The sequence below is a fragment of the Salmo salar genome, chromosome 05 (assembly GCF_965601325.2).
Source record: "Salmo salar chromosome 05, fSalSal1, whole genome shotgun sequence".
NCBI lineage: Eukaryota > Metazoa > Chordata > Actinopteri > Salmoniformes > Salmonidae > Salmo > Salmo salar.
The window spans coordinates 25,992,694-26,017,500 of record NC_138295.1 but is presented as its reverse complement, the minus strand read 5'-3'; the positions used below and the strand labels follow the sequence as shown (position 1 = coordinate 26,017,500).

The following is a 24,807-nucleotide window of genomic DNA, read 5'->3' as shown; positions in this document are numbered from 1 at the left end:
TCCTTGACTGACCAGGTGAATCCATTTGAAAGCTATGACCTTGATGTCACTTGTTAAGTCCATGAAGGGGAGGAGACAGGTTAAATACGTTTTTTTTAAGTCTTGATACAATTGAGACATGGATTATGTATAAAATCAAGTTGTGTTTGTCACATGAGCTGAATACAACCGGTCTAGTAGACCTTACTGTGAAATGCTGACTTATAAGCCTTTAACCAACAATGCAGAGTAAGAAAATATTTGTTAAACAAACTAAAGCAAAAAAGTAACACAATAAAATATCAATAATGAGGCTACATACAGGTGGTACAGAGTCAATGTGCGGGGGTACGGGTTAGTCGAAGTAATTGAGGTCATATGTACATGTTGGTAGGGGTAAAGTGACTATGCATAGATAATAAACAGTGAGTAGCAGCAGCGTAAAAAAAGGGGGTCAATGGAAATAGTCCGGCTAGCCATTTGATTAACCCTTTGGGGGTAGAAGCTGTTAAGGAGCCTTTTGGACCTAGACCTGGCAATCCGGTATCGCTTGCTGTGCGGTAGCAGAGAGAACGGTCTATGACTTGGGTGGCTGAAGCCTTTGACAATTTTTAGGGCCTTCCTCTGACACTGCCTGGTATAGAGGTCCTGGATGGCAGTGATGTACTGGGCCGTACGCAATACCCTCTGTAGCGCCTTGCAGTATGTTTGCCATTCAGAGGGGAATGGGCAAGACAAAAGATTTATGTGCCTTTGAATGGGGTATGGTAGTAGGTGCCAGGTGCATGGGTTTGTGTCAATTACTGCAACCCTGCTGGGTTTTTCATGCTCAACAGCTTCCTGTGTGTATCAAGAATGGTCCACCACCCAAAGGGCATCCAGCCAACTTGATACAACTGTGGGAAGCGTTGAAGTCGTTATGGACCTGCATCCCTGTGGAACACTTTCGACACCTTATAGAGTCCATTCCCTGACTAATTGAGCCTGTTCTGAGGGCAAAACGGGGGTACAACTCAATATTAGGAACGTTTTCTTAATGTTTTGTGCACTCAGTGTATATCAGTGGGGTCCGAAATGATAGACACTCTTGATAAAGTTGAACAATAATGACTGTAAAAGTAAATAATTCAAATACTGAGCTATATTGTATGCTAATACATTTGCTATGATTAATATATTTTGTTTAACAAGTAATAATATTTGTTCTCAAGAAGGGGTAGGGGTCAAGATTATTGACACCCCTAAAGATTCTTATAAATAAAGTAATCAAAAGTTTAGTATTTGGTCCCATATTCCTAGCAGACAATGACTACTTCAAGCTTGTGACTCTATAAATTTGTTGGATGCATTTGCAGTTTGTTTTGGTTGTATTTCAGATTATTTTGTGCCCAATGGAAATTAATGGTAAATAATATATTGTCATTTTGGAGTCACTATTATTGTAAATAAGAATATAATCGGTTTCTGAACACTTCTACAGTCGTGGCCAAAAGTTTTGAGAATGACACAAATATAAATTTTCACAAAGTCTGCTGCCTCAGTATGTATGATGGAAATTTGCATATACTCCAGAATGTTATGAAGAGTGATCAGATGAATTGCAATTAATTGCAAAGTCCCTCTTTGCCATGCAAATAAACTGAATCCCCCAAAAAACATTTCCACTGCATTTCAGCCCTGCCACAAAAGGACCAGCTGACATCATGTCAGTGATTCTGTCGTTAACACAGGTGTGAGTGTTGACGAGGACAAGGCTGGAGATCACTCTGTCATGCTGATTGAGTTCGAATAACAGACTGGAAGCTTCAAAAGGAGGGTGGTGCTTGGAATCATTGTTCTTCCTCTGTCATCCATGGTTACCTGCAAGGAAACATGTGTCGTCATCATTGCTTTGCACAAAAAGGGCTTCACAGGCAAGGATATTGCTGCCAGTAAGATTGCACCTAAATCAAGCATTTATCGGATCATCAAGAACTTCAAGGAGAGCGGTTCAATTGTTGTGAAGAAAGCTTCAGGGCGCCCAAGAAAGTCCAGCAAGCGCCAGGACCGTCTCCTAAAGTTGATTCAGCTGCGGGATCGGGGCACCACCAGTACAGAGCTTGCTCAGGAATGGCAGCAGGCAGGTGTGAGTGCATCTGCACGCACAGTGAGGCGAAGACTTTTAGAGGATGGCCTGGTGTCAAGAAGGGCAGCAACGAAGCCATCCTCAGTATCTTTCCATCTAAGTTGTCAATGCCAGGAGGTTTGTCATTATTGATAAATAACAATCATTTTTCCTCCTCTCCCACACCAACTTTACAAAATTCAAACTGGCAATGCTTTTCTTTGATTATTTGTTATTTTATGCATTAATACGATGGCTCACTGTTCGTTGTTGGCATTTCCTGCCTAAGTTTGCCCACTTTGCCAATGAAGTAATCATTTAAATAATTGGCGACATCAAATGGTTTTGTGATGAAGAAGCCATCTGATTCGATGAAAGTTGGAGTTCAATTTGTCTTTCTGACCATAATTTCATTTAAAGTACTCACAATTTTTTCCATCATTCTTTATATCATTGATCTAGGCTTCAAAATACAGTTTTGGCTTCCTTTTGTTGAGTTTAGTCACCATTTCTCAATTTTGCAGTAAGTCAGCCAGTCAGATGTGCAGCCAGACTTAGCCACTGCTTTTGCCCCATCTCTTTCAACCATACAGTTTTTCAATTCCTCATCAAACCATGGAGCCTTAAGTTCTAACAGGTGCATGTTTAGTCATTCAAAATCATGTCAACCCCTATTATTTCCATGCAATTTATGTGATTTGTTAAGACAAATTTTACTCCTGAACTAATTTAGGCTTGCTTAAACAAAGGGGCAAAATACTTATGCAATGACTGTTTTAGTTATCAAATTTGTTATTTATCTTAAAAATAAAAACTATTCTTCCATTTTGACAGAGTATTTTGTGTAGATTGTTGAAAAAAAAGACAATTAAATCCATTTTAATCCCACATTGTAACACATGTTTTTACGAAATCCAAAGGGGGGTAGACTTTTGCCACTTCTTTCCCTGCCATTTAGGATACCATAATTAGATAAACGCATTAAATCCCAGACAAATTTTGTTGGGATTCAAGTGCCCTCAGTCCCTCAGCTCAGGGACCTTAAACCAAGGCGGGATAGAGGGATGACTAAGAAAGGAGAGAAAGACAGTGAGTTTTTTCCCCCAAAACTTTGTTTACACAAACAGCACTCTGTTTACATATTACGTTTTCCCCTCCGCTGAGCTCGCCGCGAGGTGCGTTCCTCCCGTTGATGGATGTGCTGCGCTTGGCGAGGACGAGCCGCTCCCTGTGGAGCAGCGTGTTACCGTGACACGCCACGGAGAGCCGTCACTCACCCCTCTGTCCTGCACACAACTGTGTACATGGAAAAGGATCACTGCACCTTACATTTTACACATACCTGTTGGAAGGAGATTGAGAGACGACAAATTAATATTATAATGTAAACAGTAAATAGATTTCAACAATCAGTCATTAGATTTACTATTATGAGCTTTCCTTTTGACATTATTAAGATGTTTGCCCTGAAGCACAGTAAACACTCTGTCCCTGTGTTAGCTGCTGCCTCCAGTGACAGTGTTAACTTAGTGGGATCAGAGTAGTGCACTTACTTACTCTGTTAGGCCCCCTCTGAGTACTGAGTCAACAACAAGATGCAGTTCACAGGACCAGGGGGAGTACTTTACAACTCAATGTGGGGTGAAAACACACATATATACACACACACACACACCCTGAGTCTCACACTCATAGTCCTAGATTAGGAATATACTAACAGCTTAGGGCAGGGTTTTGGGGATGGCATCCAAATGTCTTCTCTTTCTAGGTTGTGGCATCAGTGTTCTTGATATGTTATTGTGTTAGAGGGACCTTGTCTATACCATCTTTCTCCATTCACTTGTGTTCCTCTATATGGACCTGATTTTAATTACATCCTTTAATTTGATCATTTTGGCAAGTTCGGGTGACTCTGTATTAATTGTATCACTTTGTTGTGAAGTCATCTCTATTCTGTTTCCTTTCTTAATTTGGCCAATGTGTTTGTTTAATTAGTTGTGTATATTCCAGTATTGGCCTGAGAGAGAGAATCACATCTTGCTCAATCTCTCTTCCTCTCTCCTTTTCTCTTCTTCCCTAGTCTCCATCCCATGGTGGTGTCAGTGGTGGGTGGTCTCTGTCGGAGCTGGACATTCTGCTCCTGGTGGGCACGGCTGGCCACACCCTCAGCCTGTCGGCCAGCAGCTTCGTGGAGGAGGAGCACCAGGTCTGGTACTTCCTGCTTAACACCCTCTGCCTGGTCGTCTTCCAAGACGTCTGTCGCAAGTACTTCCGGGAGCGCCGTGCCAACATTGGGAGCTTTGAGGACGAAGCCTACCTCCTCCCTTCCAATGAGGGGGACGCGGTTGCCTCACCGTTAGCTGATTTGGGGGTGACGGATGCAGGTTCGGAGAAGTGGTTGGCCCTGGCGACCCCACCGCTCACCCTGGCGTGTTGTCGTCTGCTGCGCTCGCTCAACCAGACCGGGGTGCAGTGGGCTCACCTGCCTGACCTGGGACACTGGCTCAACAGGTGGATGTGCTGAAGTTTGATACTTACTGTGTATTGTTGTGTTGTGTGTTACTTCACTCAGGATGACTGTTGCCATAAGCAGAGCTCCATACACTACTATATACTGTAGTGCAAGTTGAATATATTTAATTTTCTTCATTTGCAGCAGCCTTTTTTAGTTAGCTTTTTGCCAGTTCAGATCTTTTGCCCAATTAATACAAATTCTGGGTACACACTCCAAACATTTTGTACCCCACTGCTTTGTAAGGCTATCGGCAGTGATTTTCCCCCCACCCCGGGCCTCTTTTCCAGCATTCCTTGGTTTTCACACTGCATTGTTACTGAATGTCAACTTTACTACTGAGTGTTGCACACAGCACCAGAGAGCCTCATTAGCTTGTGAAGGACCCAAGTCAGAGTACCTGTTCTAGAGGGCTGACTCACAGGCAGTACTAAGGTTGTCGCCCCAGAGTTGGTTGACTGTTGTATACTGAATCAAAATATAAACGCAACATGAAAAGTTTTGGTCCCATGTTTCATGAGCTGAAATAAAAGGTCCCAGAAATTTTCCATACGCACAAAAAGCTAATTTATCTCTAATTTTGTGGACAAATATGTTTACATCCCTGTTACTGAGCATTTCCCCTTTGCCAAGAGAATCCATCCACCTGACAGGTGTGGCATATCAAGAAGCTGATTAAACAGCATGATCATTTTTGGCAGTATGTTCAACTGGCTTCACAACCCCAGACCACGTGTAACCATACCAGCCCTAGACCTCCATGTACGGCTTCTTCACCTGCGGGATCGTCTGAGACCAGCAACCCGGACAGCTTATGAAACTGAGGAGTATTGCTGTCTGTAATAAGCCCTTTTGTTGGGAAAAACGTATTCTGATTGGCTGGGCCTGGCTCCCCAGTGGGTGGGCCACCCATGGCTCCGCCCCTGCCCAGTCATGTGATATCCGTAGATTAGGGCCTAATTTATTTATTTCACTGGGCTGATTTCCTTATATGAACTGTGACTCAGTAAAATCGTTTAAATTGTTGCATGCGTTTATATTTATGATCAGTATACAAAAGGAACTGCTCATGGTATTGTTCCATAAGACTCAACCTTGTCTTAGCCCCCCTGAGACATCTCATTTTTACATTTACATTTTAGTCATTTAGCAGACGCTCTTATCCAGAGCGACTTACAGTAGTGAATGCATACATTTCATACATTTTTTTCTCCGTACTGGTCCCCCGTGGGAATCGAACCCACAACCCTGGAGTTGCAAACACCATGCTCTACCAACTGAGCCACAGGGAATATATAAACACCATGCTCTACCAATCATGTTTCCAACATGATTTCTCTCCATTCTGTTGACCTATGGTAATTTTCATCTGGTTGTCTTAGCTGCATCTTACTCACTCCCTCAGGAATCAGGTTAACGTGCTTCATTGTCTAGCCATGTATTGTATCCACTCGGTCATTCTTCCTCCTTGGAGCTCCCTCAAGGCTGCAGAACCACCACACAGGGAGATGGCTTTTTATTTAGGTATTTTTATTGAACCTTTTATTTAACTACCGTAATTTCCGGACTATTGAGCGCACCTGAATATAAGCCGCACCCACTGAATAAAAAAAAAAAACGTATTTTGAACATAAATAAGCCGCACATGTCTATAAGCCGCAGGTGCCTACCAGTACATTGAAACAAATGAACTTTACACAGGCTTTAACGAAACATGGCTTGTAACAAAAATAAATAGGCTTTAACGAAACACGGCTTGTAAAAAAAAAATAAAAAAAAGAGCAGTAAACAGTAGCCTACCAAGAAAGTCATTGGTCACTATCTTCCTCCTCCTGTGCACTGAAACCACTGAAGTCATCTCCTTTAAAAAAAAAATGAAAGCGGGAGAAATCCATATATTAGCCGCGTCATTGTTTAAGCCGCGAGGTTCAAAGCGTGGGAAAAAAGTTGCGGCTTATAGTCCGGAAATTACGGTAGGCAAGTCAGTTAAGGACAAATTCTTATTTACAATGACGGCCTAGGAACAGTGCCTTGTTCAGGGGCAGAAAGACAGATTTTTACCTTGTCAGCTCGGGGATTCGATCTTGCAACCTTTTTGGTTACTGGCCCAATGCTCTAACCACTAGGCTACCTGCCGCCCCAGTCCAGGCTGGTCTCCCAGTTGGAACCAGGGCCTATTCCACCCAATTACATCTAAGCTTTGGCCAAGATTTTGTCCAAGTGTTAATTTGTGTTAATTTGATGTATATGGTCAGCCCTGGAATGACTTCAGGTTATGTCTTAATGGTCCAATGCAGCCGTTTTTATCTCAATATAAAATCAGAAGTACCTTAATGTGATTGTTTTCAATTAAAATGATCAAAAATAAACAAAAATAGCTTCTTAACAAGCGTGTTAATATTTGCTGCTATTTTAGCGTTCGTCACTTTTTAGTCACTTTTTAGTCATTTCATCCTTCATTAGTTTTAGTTATTATCAGTCGACTTAAACACTGGACAATTTTTGTCTAGTTTATTGTCCTTGGTGTGGACAGCCCTTTTAGTCACATAATAGTCATATTGAATTCCTTGGTGTGGACAGCCCTTTAATCACATAATAGTCAGTGCATTGTTTTGTCAGGCAGGCCAAAACTCAATCCCACCAAAACAGGCTGAAACTTCAGGCGGTCTTTTCAAACAGCTCTTGCACTAAAAGGCATTATTGTAATTTCCACAATTAATTTTATTCCAACCTCCATATTGTGGAAATGTATATAAAACACAGGAAAATCACATTTTTGACTGCACTGTGCCTTTAAACAGCTACGACCTAGTGAAGTTTTAGCTTGCCAGAAAACTTAGGAGATCATTACCAAGCTTCTTTGTAGTGTTGCCCTGGTAAAGCAGTCCTTAGGGCTCGTAAGACATAAGGTGATCATACTGTACATGGTTATGACAAGTCTTATAATGCATTATGACAACATCATAATGCCTTATACTCATGGTCTCTGAGTAAGGTGTTAGGAATGTTTCAATAAAATGGTGACATTCAAAAGTGTGGCTCTAAAAAGTGGGTGAGCCTCTGAACATACAGAGAACTCAGTGAACCCCCCAGTACCTTGGCAAAGGATCTAGGCTAGTGAATGAAAGAACATTCCTTGTTTAGACCAAGAGAAAATGCATAGAGTGTTATCCATTAGAGCCTGCTACCTTACCTTATTATCTCTGTAGCACCATAATGGTAGCTAGTTTCCTCACATCAAGGTTATAAATAAAAGTGGAGTAACTCCCATAGGAGCTAAAAGAAGTGAGTCATATCCTTGGCTGTCTCTGCAGGTAGCATTAGTCTGTTCCTTTCTATTGTATGTTGAAAGCCTCTCTTCAGCTGCCCTGTAATTCTAAAGTGAAGAAGGCTCAAGGCAGATTTTAGGGCCAAGATAACAAGCCTAGATAGCCTCTGAATCCGAGCCCAAATCAGATTAACAATGAACCGCCGTACACTCGGATTCACTAAAAGATGTACAAAAAACCTGTGTGGCAGAAAGTTTGAGGAACCTTCAGCGTACCCGTTGTTCTCATTGTTGAACCCAAGGTTTTTCTGTCCATTAGCATTCTCGCGGCTCCACAAGTAACAAGATGAATGCCTTGCACTGGGTTCAGAGTATTGTGGATTTAGAATTAGCTGACCTTTTTCCTGTCTGCCGTTGCCCCCTTTTCCTATATTCCCCCTGCTCTATGCTGTGTGGGTAATGAGCTCCGGCATCGTTCCTCCTTCAAGGTGCCTCTCTGTTCCCTTAACCCATCCCAACCCCCTGCCCTGATACCAGGGCTATACTGTCCTTCTGGCATATCTAGGCTGCATCTCAATAGTTGAATGTGGTTTCCTCTTCGTTGTCTCCTCTCTTTGAAATGCATTGATATGAATGCAAAGAAGGGTAGATGAAAGCACAAAATTAGATGCTTACTGGGAAGTTGCTATCAACAGTCCAGTTCTTTCTCATCAGGGTAGATCATGTGGAGGAAAGGAGACAAAGTAAGTTCCTTCAAGCTATTGTACTCTCTTACTCTATTGCTTCCCTGAGATGTTGTCTTCCTCCTTGAGATGTTCTCTTTGTGCCCTGAGATGTTCGCTTTGGTCCCTGATATGTTCTTTTCAGGTCCCTGAGATGTTCTTATTCCCTGTGAATAAGGACAAAAATCAAAGCCTAACCTAATCCTAGCTCCTAACCCTAAAACTAACCCTACCTCCTCACCATAAACCTAATTCTAACCTTAACACTAATTCGAACTCTAAACCCTCTAGATATAGCGTTTGGCCTTGTGGGGACTAACAAAATGTTCCCAGTTGGTCCATTTTTTTGTATGTTTACTATTGAAGTCCCCACAAGTATAGTTAAACATGTCCACACACACACGTTCACACACCTCCACTCAGACAAATCCAGCTCATGCGCTCCATCAGCAGCAGATTTTAATTTAGAATGGAAAATGAATGTGTTTATGCAACAAATGTTAGTGCATCGAACCGAATCACATCGATTCATTCCTTTAATCAAACCGAATCACACCGACTCGTTTCAAACGAAAAAGTATCGTTCCTGTATTGTATTAGAGCCCATATATCTAGATACATAAAGAATCATCTTGAAAGGGAAAGTTGAACATCCCTAGTAAATGTGCCATTGTTAATACCCCCTCCAATTTTACAATGTATGACTGTGGTGTGAGTCCAAGGAAATAACCTGGAATGGCACTAAACTCCACAAGAAATACCTTAATGCATACAATATAGCTTCTACCCCCAAGCCATAAGACTGCTTAATCAAATGGCCACCGGACTATTACATTGACCCCCCCCCAATTCGTTTTGTACACTGCTGCTACTCGCTGTTTTATTATCTATGCATCGTCACTTCACCCCTACCTACATGTACAAATGACCTCTAACCTGTACCCCCGCACACTGACTCGGTACCGGTACCCCTGTATATAGCCTCGTTATTGTTATGTTATTGTGTTACTTTTTATAATTTTTTTACTTTAGTTTATTTGGTAAATATTTTCTTAACTCTTCTTGAACTGCACTGTTGGTTAAGGGCTTGTAAGTAAGCATTTCACGGTAAGGTCTACACTTGTTGTATTCGGCGCATATGACAAAGTTTGATTTGATTGTTTTATTTTTTGAATGTTCATCAGAACAAAGTCAAATACATTTTTCTAAAACAGATGTGTAACGAATTAATTGTGAAATCAGTGCAATTACACACTAACTCTAGTGTGTAATTAGTGCAGTTTGAAGTGGTTTAAATGTATATCCGTTCTGTCTCTATAGCTTGGAACACAAGATGGTGCTGTCCTTGTTCGCCGCCTTGTCATTGGCTCTGATCTACTTCCTGGTCCAGCGGAGATGTTCCTGGGTGTCCAAGATTGCCCTGGCCCTTGGCCTTCTGGGTGTCTACAGCTACCGGGCGGCGGTGGGCAACGTTGTGTTTCCGTGGCACCATGGCGGTGGAAACATGTCCAAGTAAGTTTTCGCCGACTGGGTGTACAAAACATTATGAACACCTGTTCTTTCAATGACAGACTGACCAGGTGAATCCAGGTGAAAGCTATGATCCCTTGTTGATGTCACTTGTTAAATCCACTTCAATCAGTGTAGGTGAAGGGGAGGAGATGGGTTTAAGAAGGATTTTTAATCCTTGAGACATGGACTGTTTATGTGTGTCATTGAGGGTGAATCGGCAAAACAAAAGATTTAAGTGCCTTTAAACGGAGAATGGAAGTAGGTGCCAGACATGTATTTGCCTGTTTTTTGAGCCATTTGATATGTGATCACATCATGGCTCGTTAATGAAGGCTACACCTTAAGGCCTACATCAGCATAAAGTACACAGCAAGGCCACAGGGGAAGAAAGACTAGGGAAAAAACAACCTTTCAATCATTTGTAGCCAAGTAACCCAAGGGGAAAACTGCTTTGAAACCCCTTGCTGTCTGATTAGAGATCATTGTACTCATGTCCTTAGCCTGGCCCTTTCTGTATCAAAGTGATTAATGGTCCAATCAGGGAGGCTGATCGCCTTGTTTACCCCCACGTGCTTTTGATTTCTAATGACCAAATGTGGAGCTCCTTTGCCCTGCCACTTGGCTCCATCCCTCCCTCCCTATCACCAGCCAGCTAATCAACCCTTAGTACCCAGCCAGCTGCATCGTGTCCACAGCCCCGTTGACTGTGAGAGCATAATGAGTGTTCAGGTGCTGCTGCCCAGTTATCCTACACCCCTTCCTCGTCTCTTACTAGACATGTTCCCTCCCCCCTCCACGCTCTCCTTAACATTGTCTCTACTCCCACCTAACCTCTCACCCCTACCCACCCTTACCCCTCGTTGCACAGTACCAGGCGCACACCAACACTCCGTATAATTGACAACGCCGCCGTGCCAAGTCGCCGAGTCATTAATCACCGCGGGAATGTGTTTATGCTGGCGCCGCGGCAACCTCCTGGCATTTCCATTTGGGTCTACAACAGCGGTGGCCCCGGCTCAGTCACTCGCAGCCAGGCTAATCTGGTAGCATGAGATCCCTTCATCCCTTTGTGGCTTATCACACTGACCTAAATAGCAGAAAGAGTGTCTCCCGCACTGTGTAAGTTATGATAGTTCAGGCTGAATTTTTTTGTGTGTTTTGTAGGTCAAAGTCTAAAGGACAATTGGGCTTGACTGACAGCAAAAAAATAATTAACATTTTGATTTTTGGGGGGTATGGTTCTTGGTATAGCTCTCTAGGCAGTATTTTTTTTTCTTCTCCCAATCACAACATAATCATCCTTGTCATTTCCTTAACTTTAAAATCATGGAGAATCACCATTGACATTTTATGGTCTTCACTGTAAGTAGTTGGTAGGTATAGATGTCAGATCTTAACTTGATCACTCTTGTCACAGAATTTTCCTGCTGCATCAGCAAATTCGAATGAGCCTTGTGAGTCCCTGAAAAACAGCAGTTTTCTTTCTCTCTTTGCAGGGGCAGTCGAGTCATTAGGATCAGGGCAAATGTTCTCTCGCTCCAATTCTAGACTGAGGTCCTATATGCAAATATTTATCTGAAATGAAGCCATCCACATCAACAACTGTTGTTTTATATAGCTTAATAACACAAGATAGATATCAGTCTCCACTAGGCTACGACGTTCAAGTGGATGCTATGGTCAAAATTGAGTTAAATTCTGATCTAGTGGTTAGGGCTGCTGCCTTCAGCGTGCACATATAGGCCTGCCTTGTTGGCGTTGGTTTGATTCTGGCCTACACCCTTCTGGGACAAAGAACTCAATCCCGTCGATTGACTTGATATATTTACACTTTTCAAATAAGGACAATCCGGGGATATTTTACCCTCGATTTTGATAATAAATTACCATACCAGACACTTTGGATAACATAAATAGTAAACTAATAAAATAATAACAGTCAGTATGGTAGGCTACACCAACATTAGTTTCCATTCATACAAATGATTGGGTAAATTTACCGTGGTAAACAATGAAAAATATTTGTATTTCTATTGTACTGAATGCTTGTCAAATAGATAAATCGCCTGTTCAAAAAAGTATTTTAAAAAAGGACTAAGTTGTTCCGATTACAATACCAACCAGAGGGTGAACTTACAGTTGAAGTCAGAAGTTTACATACACCTTAGCCAAATACATTTAAACTTAGTTTTTCACAATCCCTGACATTTAATCCTAGTAAGAATTCCCTGTCTTAGGTCAGTTAGGATCACCACTTTATTTTAAGAATGTGAAATGTCAGAATAATAGTAGAGAGTGATTTATTTCAGATTTTATTTCTTTCATCACCTTCCCAGTGGGTCAGAAGTTTACGTACACTCAATTAGTATTTGGTAACATTGCCTTTAAATTGTTTAACTTGGGTCAAATGTTTCATGTAGCCTTCCACAAGCTTCCCACAATAAGTTGGGTGAATTTTGGCCCGTTCCTCCTGACAGAGCTGGTGTAACTGAGTCAGGTTTCTAGGCCTCCATGCTCGCACACGCTTTTTCAGTTCTGCCCACAAATTTTCTATAGGATTGAGGTCAGGGCTTTGTGATGGGCACTCCAATACCTTGACTTTGTTGTCCTTAAGCCATTTTGCCACAACTTTGGAAGTAAGCTTGGGGTCATTGTCCATTTGGACGACCAAGCTTTAACTTCCTGACGGATGTCTTGAGATGTTGCTTCAATATATCCACATCGTTTTCCTCCCTCATGATGCCATCTATTTTGTGAAGTGCACCAGTCCCTCCTGCAGAAAAGCACCCCCACAACATGATGCTGCCTCCCCCGTGTTTCACGGTTGGGATGGTGTTCTTCGGCTTGCAAGCATCCCCCTTTTTCCTCCAAACAAAACAATGGTCATTATGGCCAAACAGTTCTATTCTTGTTTCATCAGACCAGAGACATTTCTCCAAAAAGTACGATCTTTGTCCCCATGTGCAGTTGCAAACCGTAGTCTGGCTTTTTTATGGCGGTTTTGGAGCAGTGGTTTCTTCCTTGCTGAGTGGCCTTTCAGGTTATGTCGATATAGGACTTGTTTTACTGTGGATATAGATAATTTTGTACCTGTTTCGTCCAGCATCTTCACAAGGTCCTTTGCTGTTCTGGGATTGATCTGCCCTTTTCGCATCAAAGTACGTTCATCTCTAGGAGAAAGAACACGTCTCCTTCCGGAGCGGTATGACGGCTGCGTGGTCCCATGGTGTTTATACTTGCGTACTATTGTTTGTACAGATGAACGTGGTACCTTCAGGCGTTTGGAAATTGCTCCCGAGGATGAACCAGACTTGTGGAGGTCTATCATTTTTTTCTGAAGTCTTGGCTGATTTCTTCAGATTTCCCATGATGACAAGCAAAGAGGCACTGAGTTTGAAGTTAGGCCTTGAAATACATCCACAGGTACACCTCCAATTGACTCAAATGATGTCAACTAACCTATCAGAAATTTCTAAAGCCATGACATAGTGTTCTGGAATTTTCCAAGCTGTTTAAAGGCACAGTCAACTTAGTGTATGTAAACTTCTGACCCACTGGAATTGTGATACATTGAGTTATAAGTGAAGTAATCTGTCTGTAATTAATTGTTGGAAAAATAACTTAAGTCATGCACAAAGTAGATGTCCTAACCGACTTGCCAAAACTATAGTTTGTTAACAAGAAATTTGTGGTGGTTGTTAAATGAGTTTTAATGACTCCAACATAAGTGTATGTAAACTTCCGACTTCAACTGTATCTTGAAAGACTTTGGTTGCAAGCAGGACAGAAGTAATACCAACATATTTTAGGGAGCCATAATGGGTTGACCAATAATGGTTGCAATTGAGATCAGCGATGCAGGGGAATTTAGCCCGTATCAATGGTTCAACGAGACATCCGCTGGTGATAATCTAGTGCCATCGATGGATGCAGTAGGCCCCTTGTTATTTGATTATATTCCAATACCCGTTAGCCTACAGTGAGGGAAAAAATTATTTGATCCCCTGCTGATTTTGTACGTTTGCCCACTGACAAAGAAAGGATCAGGCTATAATTTTAATGGTAGGTTTATTTGAACAGTGAGAGACAGAATAACAACAAAAGAAACCAGAAAAACGCATGTCAATAATGTTATAAAATGATTTGCATTTTAATGAGGGAAATAAGTATTTGACCCCCTCTCAATCAGAAAGATTTCTGGCTCCCAGGTGTCTTTTATACAGGTAACGAGCTGAGATTAGGAGCACACGCTAAATGGGAGTGCTCCTAATCTCAGTTTGTTACCTGTATAAAAGACACCTGTCCACCAAAGCAATCTTTCTTTTACTTCTTGAAAACATTGAAATAAATGCAGTTAACTTGTGGATATAATGTAGGCTCAGGCTGGTTACTAGATTGCCTAGAACTGGCCGCAACCTCATGAGGCTTGGAGCCAGAGCACGCTGCTTAGACCTACTGCGCTACGACAGTTCACAAGGCTCTAGCAAGAACTAAGAATACTAGGAATACTGATGATACACCATAAGTTTGTGGACACCCCTTCAAATTAGTGGATTTGTCTATTTCAAGCACACGCGTTGCTGACAGCTGTATAAAGTCAAGCACACAGCGATGCAATCTCCAAAGACAAACATTGGTTGTAAAATGGGCCCCTACTGAAGAGCTCAGTGACTTTCAAAGTGGCACCGTCATATACTCAGCAAAAAAAGATTTGTCCTCTCACTGTCAACTGCATTTATTTTCAGCAAACTTAACATGTGTAAATATTTTTATGAACATAACAAGATTCAACAAATGAGACGTAAACTGAACAAGTTCCACAGACATGTGACTAACAGAAATGGAATAATGTGTGAACATCCCTGAACAAAGCGGGGGTCAAAATCAAAAGTAACATTCAGTATCTGGTGTGGCCACCAGCTGCATTAAGTACTGCAGTGCATCTCCTCCTCATGGACTGCACCAGATTTGCCAGTTCTTGCTGTGAGATGTTACCCCACACTTCCACCAAGGCACCTGCAAGTTCCCGGACATTTCTGGGGGGAATGGCCCAAGCCCTCACCCTCCGATCCAACAGGTCCCAGACGTGCTCAATGGGATTGAGATCCGGGCTCTTTGCTGGCCATGGCAGAACACTGACATTCCTGTCGTGCAGGAAATCACGCACAGAACGAGGAGTATGGCTGGTGGCATTGTCATGCTGGAGGGTCATGTCAGGATGAGCTTGCAGGAAGGGTACCACATGAGGAAGGACGATGTCTTCCCTGTAACGCACAGCGTTGGGATTGCCTGCAATGACAACAAGCTCAGTCCGATGATGCTGTGACACACCGCCCCAGACCATGACAGACCCTGCACCTCCAAATCGATCCCGCTCCAGAGTACAGGCCTCGGTGTAACGCTCATTCCTTCGACGATAAACGTGAATCCGACCATCACACCTGGTGAGACAAAACCGCGACTCATCAGGGTAGAGAACTTTTTGCCAGTCCTGTCTGGTCCAGCGATGGTGGGTTTGTGCCCATAGGCAACATTGTTGCCGGTGATGTCTGTTGAGGACCTGCCTTACAACAGGCCTACAAGCCCTCGGTCCAGCCTCTCTCAGACTATTGCGGACAGTCTGAGCACTGATGAAGGGATTGTGCGTTCCTGGTGTAACTCGTGCAGTTGTTGTTGCCATCCTGTACCTGTCCCGCAGGTGTGATTTTTCGGATGTACCGATCCTGTGCAGGTGTTGTTACACATGGTCTGCCTCTGCGAGGACGATCAGCTGCTGTCTCCCTGAAGCGCCGTCTTAGGTGTCTCACAGAACGTACATTGCAATTTATTGCCCTGGCCACATCTGCAGTCCTCATGCCTCCTTTGCAGCACACCTAAGGCACGTTCACGCAGATGAGCAGGGACCCTGGGAATCTTTCTTTTGGTATTTTTCAGAGTCATTAGAAAGGCCTCTTTAGTGTCCTGAGTTTTCATAACTGTGACCTTAATTGCCTACCGTCTGTAAGCTGTTAGTGTCTTAACGACCGTTCCACAGGTGCATGTTCATTAATTGTTTATGGTTCATTGAACAAGCATGGGAAACAGTGTTTAAACCCTTTACAATGAAGATCTGTGATGTTTTGGGGATTTTTTACGAATTATCTTTGAAAGACAGGGTCCTGAAAAAGGGACGTTTCTTTTTTTGCTGAGTTTAGGATGCCAGTTTGTCAAAATGTCAGTTTGTCAAGTTTCAGCCCTGCCACGGTCAACAGTAAGTGTTGTTATTGTGAAGTGGAAACGTCTAGGAGCAACAATGGCTCAGCTGCGAAGTGGTGGGCCACACAAGCCCTCAGAACTGGACTGCCGAGTGCTGAAGCGCGAAGCATGTATAAATCGTCTGTCCTCAGATTTAACACTCACTACCGAGTTCCAAACTGCCTCTGGAAGCAAAGTCAGCATTAGAACTGTTCACCTAGAGCACCATGAAATGGGATTCCGTGGCCAAGCAGCAGTGGAAACACATTCTCTGCAGTGATGAATCACGTTTCACCGTTTGGCAGTTCGATGAACGAATCTGGGTTTGGTGAATGCCAGGAGAACGCTACCTGCCCAAAAGGATAGTGCCAACTGTAAAGTTTGGTAGAGGAGGAATAATGGCCTGGGGCTGTTTTTCATGGTTCGAGCTAGGCTCCTTAGTTACAGTGAGGGGAAATCTTAACCCTACAGCATACAATGACATTCGAGATGATTCTGTGCTTCCAACTTTGTGGCAACAGTTTGGGGAAGTCCCTTTCCTGTTTCAGCATGACAATGTCCCTGAGGTCCATACACTTGACTGGTCTGCACAGAGCCCTGACCTCAACCCCATCGAAAAACTTTGAATTGGAAAGCCGACTGCAAGCCAGACCTAATCGCCCAACATCAGTGCCCTAGCTCACTAATGCTCTTGTGACCAACATCTAGTGGAAAGCCTTCCCAGAAGAGTGGAGGCTGTTATAGAAGCAAAGGGGGGACCAACTCCATATTAATGCCCATGATTTTGGAATGAGATGTTCGACGAGCAGGTGTCCAGATACTTTTGCTCAAATAGTGTATGCTGATTGAAAAATGATGTATTGTACAGTCGTGGCCAAATGTTTTGAGAATGACACAAATATTATTTTCACAAAGTCTGCTGCCTCAGTTTGTATGATGGCAATTTGCATATATTCCAGAATGTCATGAAGAGTGATCAGATGAATTGCAATTAATTGCAAAGTCCCTCTTTGCCATGCAAATGAACTGAATCCCCCAAAAAACATTTCCATTGCATTTCAGCCCTGCCACAAAAGGACCAGCTGACATCGTGTGAGTGTTGACGAGGACAAGGCTGGAGATCACTCTGTCATGCTGATTGAGTTCGAATAACAGACTGGAAGCTTCAAAAGGAGGGTGGTGCTTGGAATCATTGTTCTTCCTCTGTCAACCATGGTTACCTGCAAGGAAACACATGCCGTCATCATTGCTTTGCACAAAAAGGGCTTCACAGGCAAGGATATTGCTGCCAGTAAGATTGCACCTAAATCAACCATTTATCGGATCATCAAGAACTTCAAGGAGAGCGGTTTAATTGTTGTGAAGAAGGCTTCAGGGTGCCCAAGAAAGTCCAGCAAGCGCCAGAACCGTCTCCTAAAGTTGATTCAGCTGCGGGATCGGGGCACCACCAGTCCAGAGCTTGCTCAGGAATGGCAGCAGGCAGGTGTGAGTGCATCTGCACGCACAGTGAGGTGAAGACTTTTAGAGGATGGCCGGGTGTCAAGAAGGGCAGCAACGAAGCCACTTCTCTCCAGGAAAAACATCAGGGACAGACTGATATTCTGCAAAAGGTACAGGGATTGGACTGCTGAGGACTGGGGTAAAGTCATTTTCTCTGATGAATCCCCTTTCCGATTGTTTGGGGCATCCGGAAAAAAGCTTGTCCAGAGAAGACAAGGTGAGCGCTACCAGGAACAGTTTGGTGATGAACAATGCCTTTTCCAGCATGATGGAGCACCTTGCCATAAGGCAAAAGTGATAACTAAGTGGCTCGGGGAACAAAACATCGATATTTGGCCAGGAAACTCCCCAATCCTTAATCCCATTGAGAACTTGTGGTCAATCCTCAAGAGGCGGGTGGACAAACAAAAACCCACAAATTCTGACAAACTCCAAGCATTGATTATGTCAGAATGGGCTGCCATCAGTCAGGATGTGGCCCAGAAGTTAATTGACAGCATGCCAGGGCAGATTGCAGAGGTCTTGAAAAAGAAGGGTCAACACTGCAAATATTGACTCTTTGCATCAACTTCATGTAATTGTCAATAAAAGCCTTTGACACTTATGAAATGCTTGTAATTATACTTCAGTATTCCATAGTAACATCTGACAAAAATATCTAAAGACACTGAAGCAGCAAACTTTGTGAAAATGTATATTTGTGTCATTCTCAATACTTTTGGCGACAACTGTACATAGGCGCATCATTTTTTATAATTTTATTTGAAGCCTTCCCCAAACCAAAACCTTAAACACACTGAATTAATGCCTACACTTTTACCCGTTGAGTTGTTTCTGTTTTAACTGTGTAACCATGTGGAATTAACCCTTTAACCAGGGGGAATTAATGCGTCAAAAGTAGACGTTCATCCATGAGAAATGGCATTGGGCTGGATTCGAACACATGTCGCTCTGGCATATCTGCTGTGGTCAGTGGCTGTAACCTCTGGACCACACAGACACTGAGGAAACCAATAATTTATTCTGCCTATTGCTTGCCTTGGAACATATAATAAAACTGATCTAAAAAAGAATCTGATTTTCCCTAACAAAAATATATCTACCCCCTACAAATATGACAATTTATTATAATCCACATAAGACGCGCTGTAGCCTGCACTTAGCCTACATAAGATACGGTATAGCGCTTCCACCTGCCCCTTGGCGGCGATTCTAAATATTTCTTCAGATATTCAAATCCTCCTGCTGCAGGATTATTTCCTCCTGTGACGAAATAGGTCAAATTAAGATATGACATCTGTAGTGATCGAGTTAATGGCCCTATTTATTTCTCCCTCTGTTTCTCCTTCTCTCTCCTTTCTTCACTCTTTCTTCGCCTGTTGCACATCAGGAAATGTTCCACCAAATTCTCCAAAAGAGCATTGTAGAGTAGACTGTAAAAATGTTGGGGAAAAGGGCCTTGGAATTGATGGGTCTCCTGCTGTTTCACGTTTCGATGTCGTGATGCCCGTCCTCAGCCTGATGAACGGCCGTGATTTATGTGGCCCAGAAGAGGCTGCCGAGTCCTCCCCCCCTCCCCACCAGATGGGGTCATCAATCAGACCATTTTTATTGTCATTCAAAAAAGGAATATTGTCACCATGTAGCTCCGGTACAAGGAAAGCCATTCTGGGAAATAATATGTACAATCGTCCAGATTTTTTGTAATAGTTTCACGTTTTATTAGCTGTTTTTCATACTGCTTGTTATTTATTTTTGGTTTTCCCATGTTGTTTTATGTTACAATTCTCCTCACATCATTATAGCATTGGTAGGCCAGTATTAAAACTGTTGTGTGTTTTTTGTACCTCATTTAACATTTTTGTAATTTAGCGGTCGCTCTTGTCTAGAGCGACATTCAGTTAGTGCGTTCATCTTAAGATCGCTAGCTGAGACAACCATATCACAGTCGTAGCACGCAAATATTTCCTCAATAAAGAAGTTATCAGCAAAGACAGTGCTAGTAAGAAAAGACAAGTGCAGGTTACCACGTTGACTAATACTTGCTCAGCTAATCCTAAATGTAATCAAAATGTTTTGCTGGCTTCATCAGGTGTCACACAATACATTGCCCGGCCCCAGAATGCCCACATCTAAATGTGAAATGTGATTGGCTTTCAATGTAAATGTCATTTGTGACATACTGAATGTCTTTGGATTGTAGAATACTTCAGTCGCAGGCAAGACCGTCCAGTCTTTGTGACAAGCAGTTATCTGCCCCGCTGTTAAGTCATCCCCTTGTTAAATGGCAACGTAAAATCATATCTCAGCCCAGTGCAGTTAATGTGAATTACAGGAGTGGCTTAAGGGCCGCCGATGTCTCTGTGATGAAATACATCTCCCAGAGACCCTGGGAGGCTACTGTGTTATCTGAACACACTTGACTTGTGTTACAGCACCATACTGAATAGAATTGTGTATTTTCTGGTCTTTTTCCAACACCCCCAGAAAACACACACAAATGCAGTGAAGCACCAGAGTTGAAACAATGTAAACAATGTAGAGGATGCTTTCATTGTTCCAAATAGCATTATAGCATAGTGACATTAGTAGTCTCTGAGATGTCATAGTGTTTGCTCCAGAACATCATTACTCCCGGCGCTAATTCAGTTCCATTCTTCTGGAGTTTTTCTTTCATATCCCATCTTTTATGTTGCCATTCCTGTGAGGAAATGTAAAGATTGAGAGATACTTGAACAAAGGTGACCCTCCTTCAAACCCAGGCTAATGTCATGTTTCTCATTATGCTAGAGAACCACCTTGTTCAGAGAGGGGCTGAGTACTGTAGCGATGAACGTTTCAATGAGAGATCAAGGTTGTAGCTTGATAGTTTGGACAATTTATTACAAGAACACTTGCTTCTAAGCCTAAGAGTTGCCGCTAAACCGGAGTTAGTTTCCATAAATGACTCAAAATACATGTACTGCAGAGCACATGGAACCTACACACCACTTCAATCGAGGTGTCAAAAATGACTGAAATATCTTAAAAGTTCTATTGAGTGTGTTCTGTCAAAGCACTGTTAGTGTTTTGTGGCTGTTTTCTAGTACCATCTCAATTGGTTCCTGCAGTGCTCAACACCTCCCCAAAGCAGCCCCTTTATTTGATCCTGATTAGATGTTTGTTGTGCTGACACTTCATTTGGGAACATTTATTCATGCAGATCCCTCATGAAGTTGCAAATTAATTCCAGGCTCTCATCAGAACCTCTTGACTACACACATGCGCACACACGTGCGTGAACACGCGCGCACACACACACACACAAAGCATTCAAATACACACCTGAGGTGATTGCAGGTGTCATGGTATGATAAGCAACGGCTCAGTCTCTCTCTCTAAAGACATTCCTGGATAAGAATGAAGCTATCATTGGCTCATACGCACATCCAGCCTATAGCCTTTCCACAATCCCCTGTTCTAAGCCTCGCTCTGTCACAACCATATAATTACTACAGAATCAACTAGGACCATGTTCAAATGATGTATTTCTACATTCTCTCCAGTATTTGTTCAGTTGGTCACTAAATTAGTTTAGATCATGTTTTCATTTTTGCGTGGCTATGACCTCTGTTGAAAACAGAATCTAGAGGCCTTTGAGCACCCAGGATACTGCTGTTAGTCAATGTCAGTTTCTCATGTTTTCCTCTTACCGCATGCTACTCATGAGCAAATAATGAACGCAGGTGTCTAGTTAAACTGTTCTCCCAAAAAGTGACACAAAATGATCATTACCCAATAAGCTTTGCAATCTGTCAGTGACATTAATGCTAGATCTCTTGGCAGGTGTCTCTGGGTTTTGAGACACGTCCTCCTCTCTTTTTTTAAATTATTTTTTTTATTTTTTATTTCACCTTTATTTAACCAGGTAGGCCAGTTGAGAACAAGTTCTCATTTGCAACTGCGACCTGGCCAAGATAAAGCAAAGCAGTTCGACACATACAACAACACAGAGTTGACTGATCTTGACTGCTCCATTGTGCTCTGCTCTCCAAGATGACAGTTATGGCATTTTGATGACTGATATTGTCATCACGTGGGATATTGTCATCAGTCAAGCTAGTGAGGATACACACCTTGTTTAATAACCAGTTATACAGGCAGGCAGACAGACAGACTGCAGTCCATGGTCTCCAGAAACCTTCAGAATCTTCCTCTTGTTTTTTGGTATGGACTTAGTCAGTTTATTCAAGTGTATTATTAGCATGGTTGTTCTGCCAGCATCTAAATACCAGGATTTCATTTCTGTGTGTGGTTTCCCCTGAGAGCATGTGCCTCCTCACTGCAGAGAGAGAGCGAGGGGGCTGGCATCATGTCGGCATTTTCTCGTTCTCTACCCATCTGTGCCACTCATACCAAATAACACACACTGGCCTCAGCATGGCATTTGTTTGTCATATTTCCAGCTCATTTCATTTGCTGATTGTGTTGCTCTGAGCAATATCATCTAACTCAAGCCCTCACACAGACGCCTGTGGAAAATCCCAACACACATTTACATTTGAGTCATTTAGCAGACCCTTATCCATAGTGATTTACAGGAGCAAGTAGGGTTAAGTGCCTTGCTCAAGTTCACATCGCCAGATTTTTTTTAAACCAGTAGGCTTGTGGATTCGAACCAGCAACCTGTCGAACCACGCGCTCTTTGATTCCTCCGTATCCTCACAGTTAACAAGTCAGTCCCACAGCCATGCTTAGCATAAATCCGACACGACTGGGATTTCCAGTCATGCTTAGCATAAATCTGACACGACTGGGATTTCCAGTCATGCTTAGCATAAATCTGACACGACTGGGATTTCCAGTCATGCTTAGCATAAATCTGACAAGACTGGGATTTCCAGCCATGCTTAGCATAAATCCGACAAGACTAGGATTTCCAGCCATGCTTAGCATAAATCCGACAAGACTGGGATTTCCAGCCATGCTTAGCATAAATCCAAAAGAAGAGTATTTCCAGTCATGCTTAGTATAAAAACAAAGGATTCTCTCCACATCTAATTGTGTGTGGATAAAAAATGTGAATAATATAAACACGAGAGCTATAGCTAGCACAACTCCAGGGTTAGAAGGAACTGCTTGCCATTCATCTGATCGACGAGGGTTGCAATAAAAAAAACGGTGAATTAATAATACATTGGCAACACCTGCTTGACTCCCTCTCCTAGTGAACCAGACCCTTATTCCACTCCTATCACTCCAGGCTCCTTAAAACTCAAGGATGTTTGGTCCCTTTGGGAGACACGCTGTCAGTCTAGTCATATTTGACGAGAAGGCGGCCCTGTTTGTAAGGCTGATTAGTGTCTGGAAGATTGACGGTTTCTTCTTTCTATTTCCTTGTTGAATTTCTCTAAATTAATGGGGGTTGAGTGTTTTACTTTTATTGACACTTTGTTTATTTAGGAAGTGAGGTTTACCTGGCGACGGCTTTCCCAGTGGGCAAAACAGGTTTAAATTACATCATAAAAGCAGTTTTGCTCTTGTCATTTCAACATGTTTTGCCCGCTAGTTAAGCATGGCTTTATTGATAATGAGCTGTAACCTCATTCTCCTCTGCCTCTCCTTCCCTAGGTACAGTAGCTAGCAGTAACAACTGCTGCAGCACCAAAATCCATGGTATTTTTAGTTTGTTTAGGTTCATGTTTATTCACTAGCTGGTAGTTTGTCAGTGCTCATTTTCATATTCTTATCCATGCTTCTCTCTATCTCTCTCTCTCTTAGCACACACACACACACACACACACACACACACACACACACACACACACACACACACACACACACACACACACACACACACACACACACACACACACACACACACAAGAGAGGCTGATATTGTACTAAGGTGTGGGGGGTGGGCGGTCTGTTTGCTGTTTGGCAGACTGACTGTCTGCACTCTGTCTCTCCTAAGGCTTCTCACACTAAAAACTCCTGACTTCTGTTCACACAACCCTGTCTCCATGGTTACGTGCCAGGAGGCTACGTGTCGTCTCCTGTTGTCGTACCTTTTCCCAATGAGCGAAGACATAGAAAATGTTGTGCGTTCCATAAGAACAGGCACAGGAATCAGGATCATTCACCTGTATGGGTTTTAGTCAAAGCACATGTCCTTGTGTCTTCTGCTATGTCTAATACACGTATGTATGTGTATCCACGTTAATTAGACTCAAAAGGCTTGGGAGCTGACTTTGTATTGATCTTTCTTTACTTAGTCTTTTTCTTTACCAGGTTAGTGGTGTTTGTCTGAATTTCTGAAGTGTGAAATGATAGCAGTGTAGTTCTCTCTGTCATAATAAGAGGGGCTCTGTGTGATGACTGTCTATGTACTTACCGCCATCATATCAGTTTCTAGACTGGCTTGCCCTTCAACTCCCCAACCTATCTAGAATCCAGATGTCTTGTATCTTGTGTACAGGGTGCTTGCTCAGGTCTTAGTGTGAAAAAGCTCCGGGCAAATAGCCATTTTCAAGACTTTAAAAAGTATGGAATTGTACACTACAGTCCGATGAAGGTCTGGACTTTTTGAACTTAATGGATACAAGGTAGATACGTACTGTATGAAAATAGGCTATGCCTAGCAAGATAGACCAAAAACATCTCAACTATAACAATAAAAAAATATACCATCAGCACTCACATGAACTATGAATCAGTCATCTCCTCACAATAATTGCTTTAAACAAGAAAGGTTGAGGTGTTGAAAATGTATCCATTAGCTTGGAGAAAATCTGAAGTGTGCAAGCTCACTTTAAGATCTCAACACATTGTTTTGGGTTAGTAAATCAACATATCTTTTCCCACTACTGGGCCTCATTCTGCAGGTTTGTCTCCAGGTTTGAGCAGAGTATACTTAGCTCTACTCACCTCCCCTTAATGCTGTCAAATGGAGACTTGACCTTATCTATCCGTGTTCTTTTCCTCTGGGCCCATGAGA

The 24,807-nt window shown here is 42.6% G+C and overlaps 1 protein-coding gene across 1 annotated transcript in view; it reads left to right on the top strand.

The window, feature by feature from the left end:
* LOC106604548 (phosphatidylinositol glycan anchor biosynthesis class G (EMM blood group)) overlaps window positions 1-24,807 on the top strand; it is a 127,027-nt gene that overhangs the window by 87,004 nt on the left and 15,216 nt on the right. Inside the window, exons 9-10 of the mRNA XM_014199297.3 lie at window positions 4,164-4,594; window positions 9,906-10,097. Of these exons, the coding sequence (XP_014054772.3) occupies window positions 4,164-4,594; window positions 9,906-10,097 (623 nt within the window). The remainder of the gene's footprint in view (window positions 1-4,163; window positions 4,595-9,905; window positions 10,098-24,807) is intronic.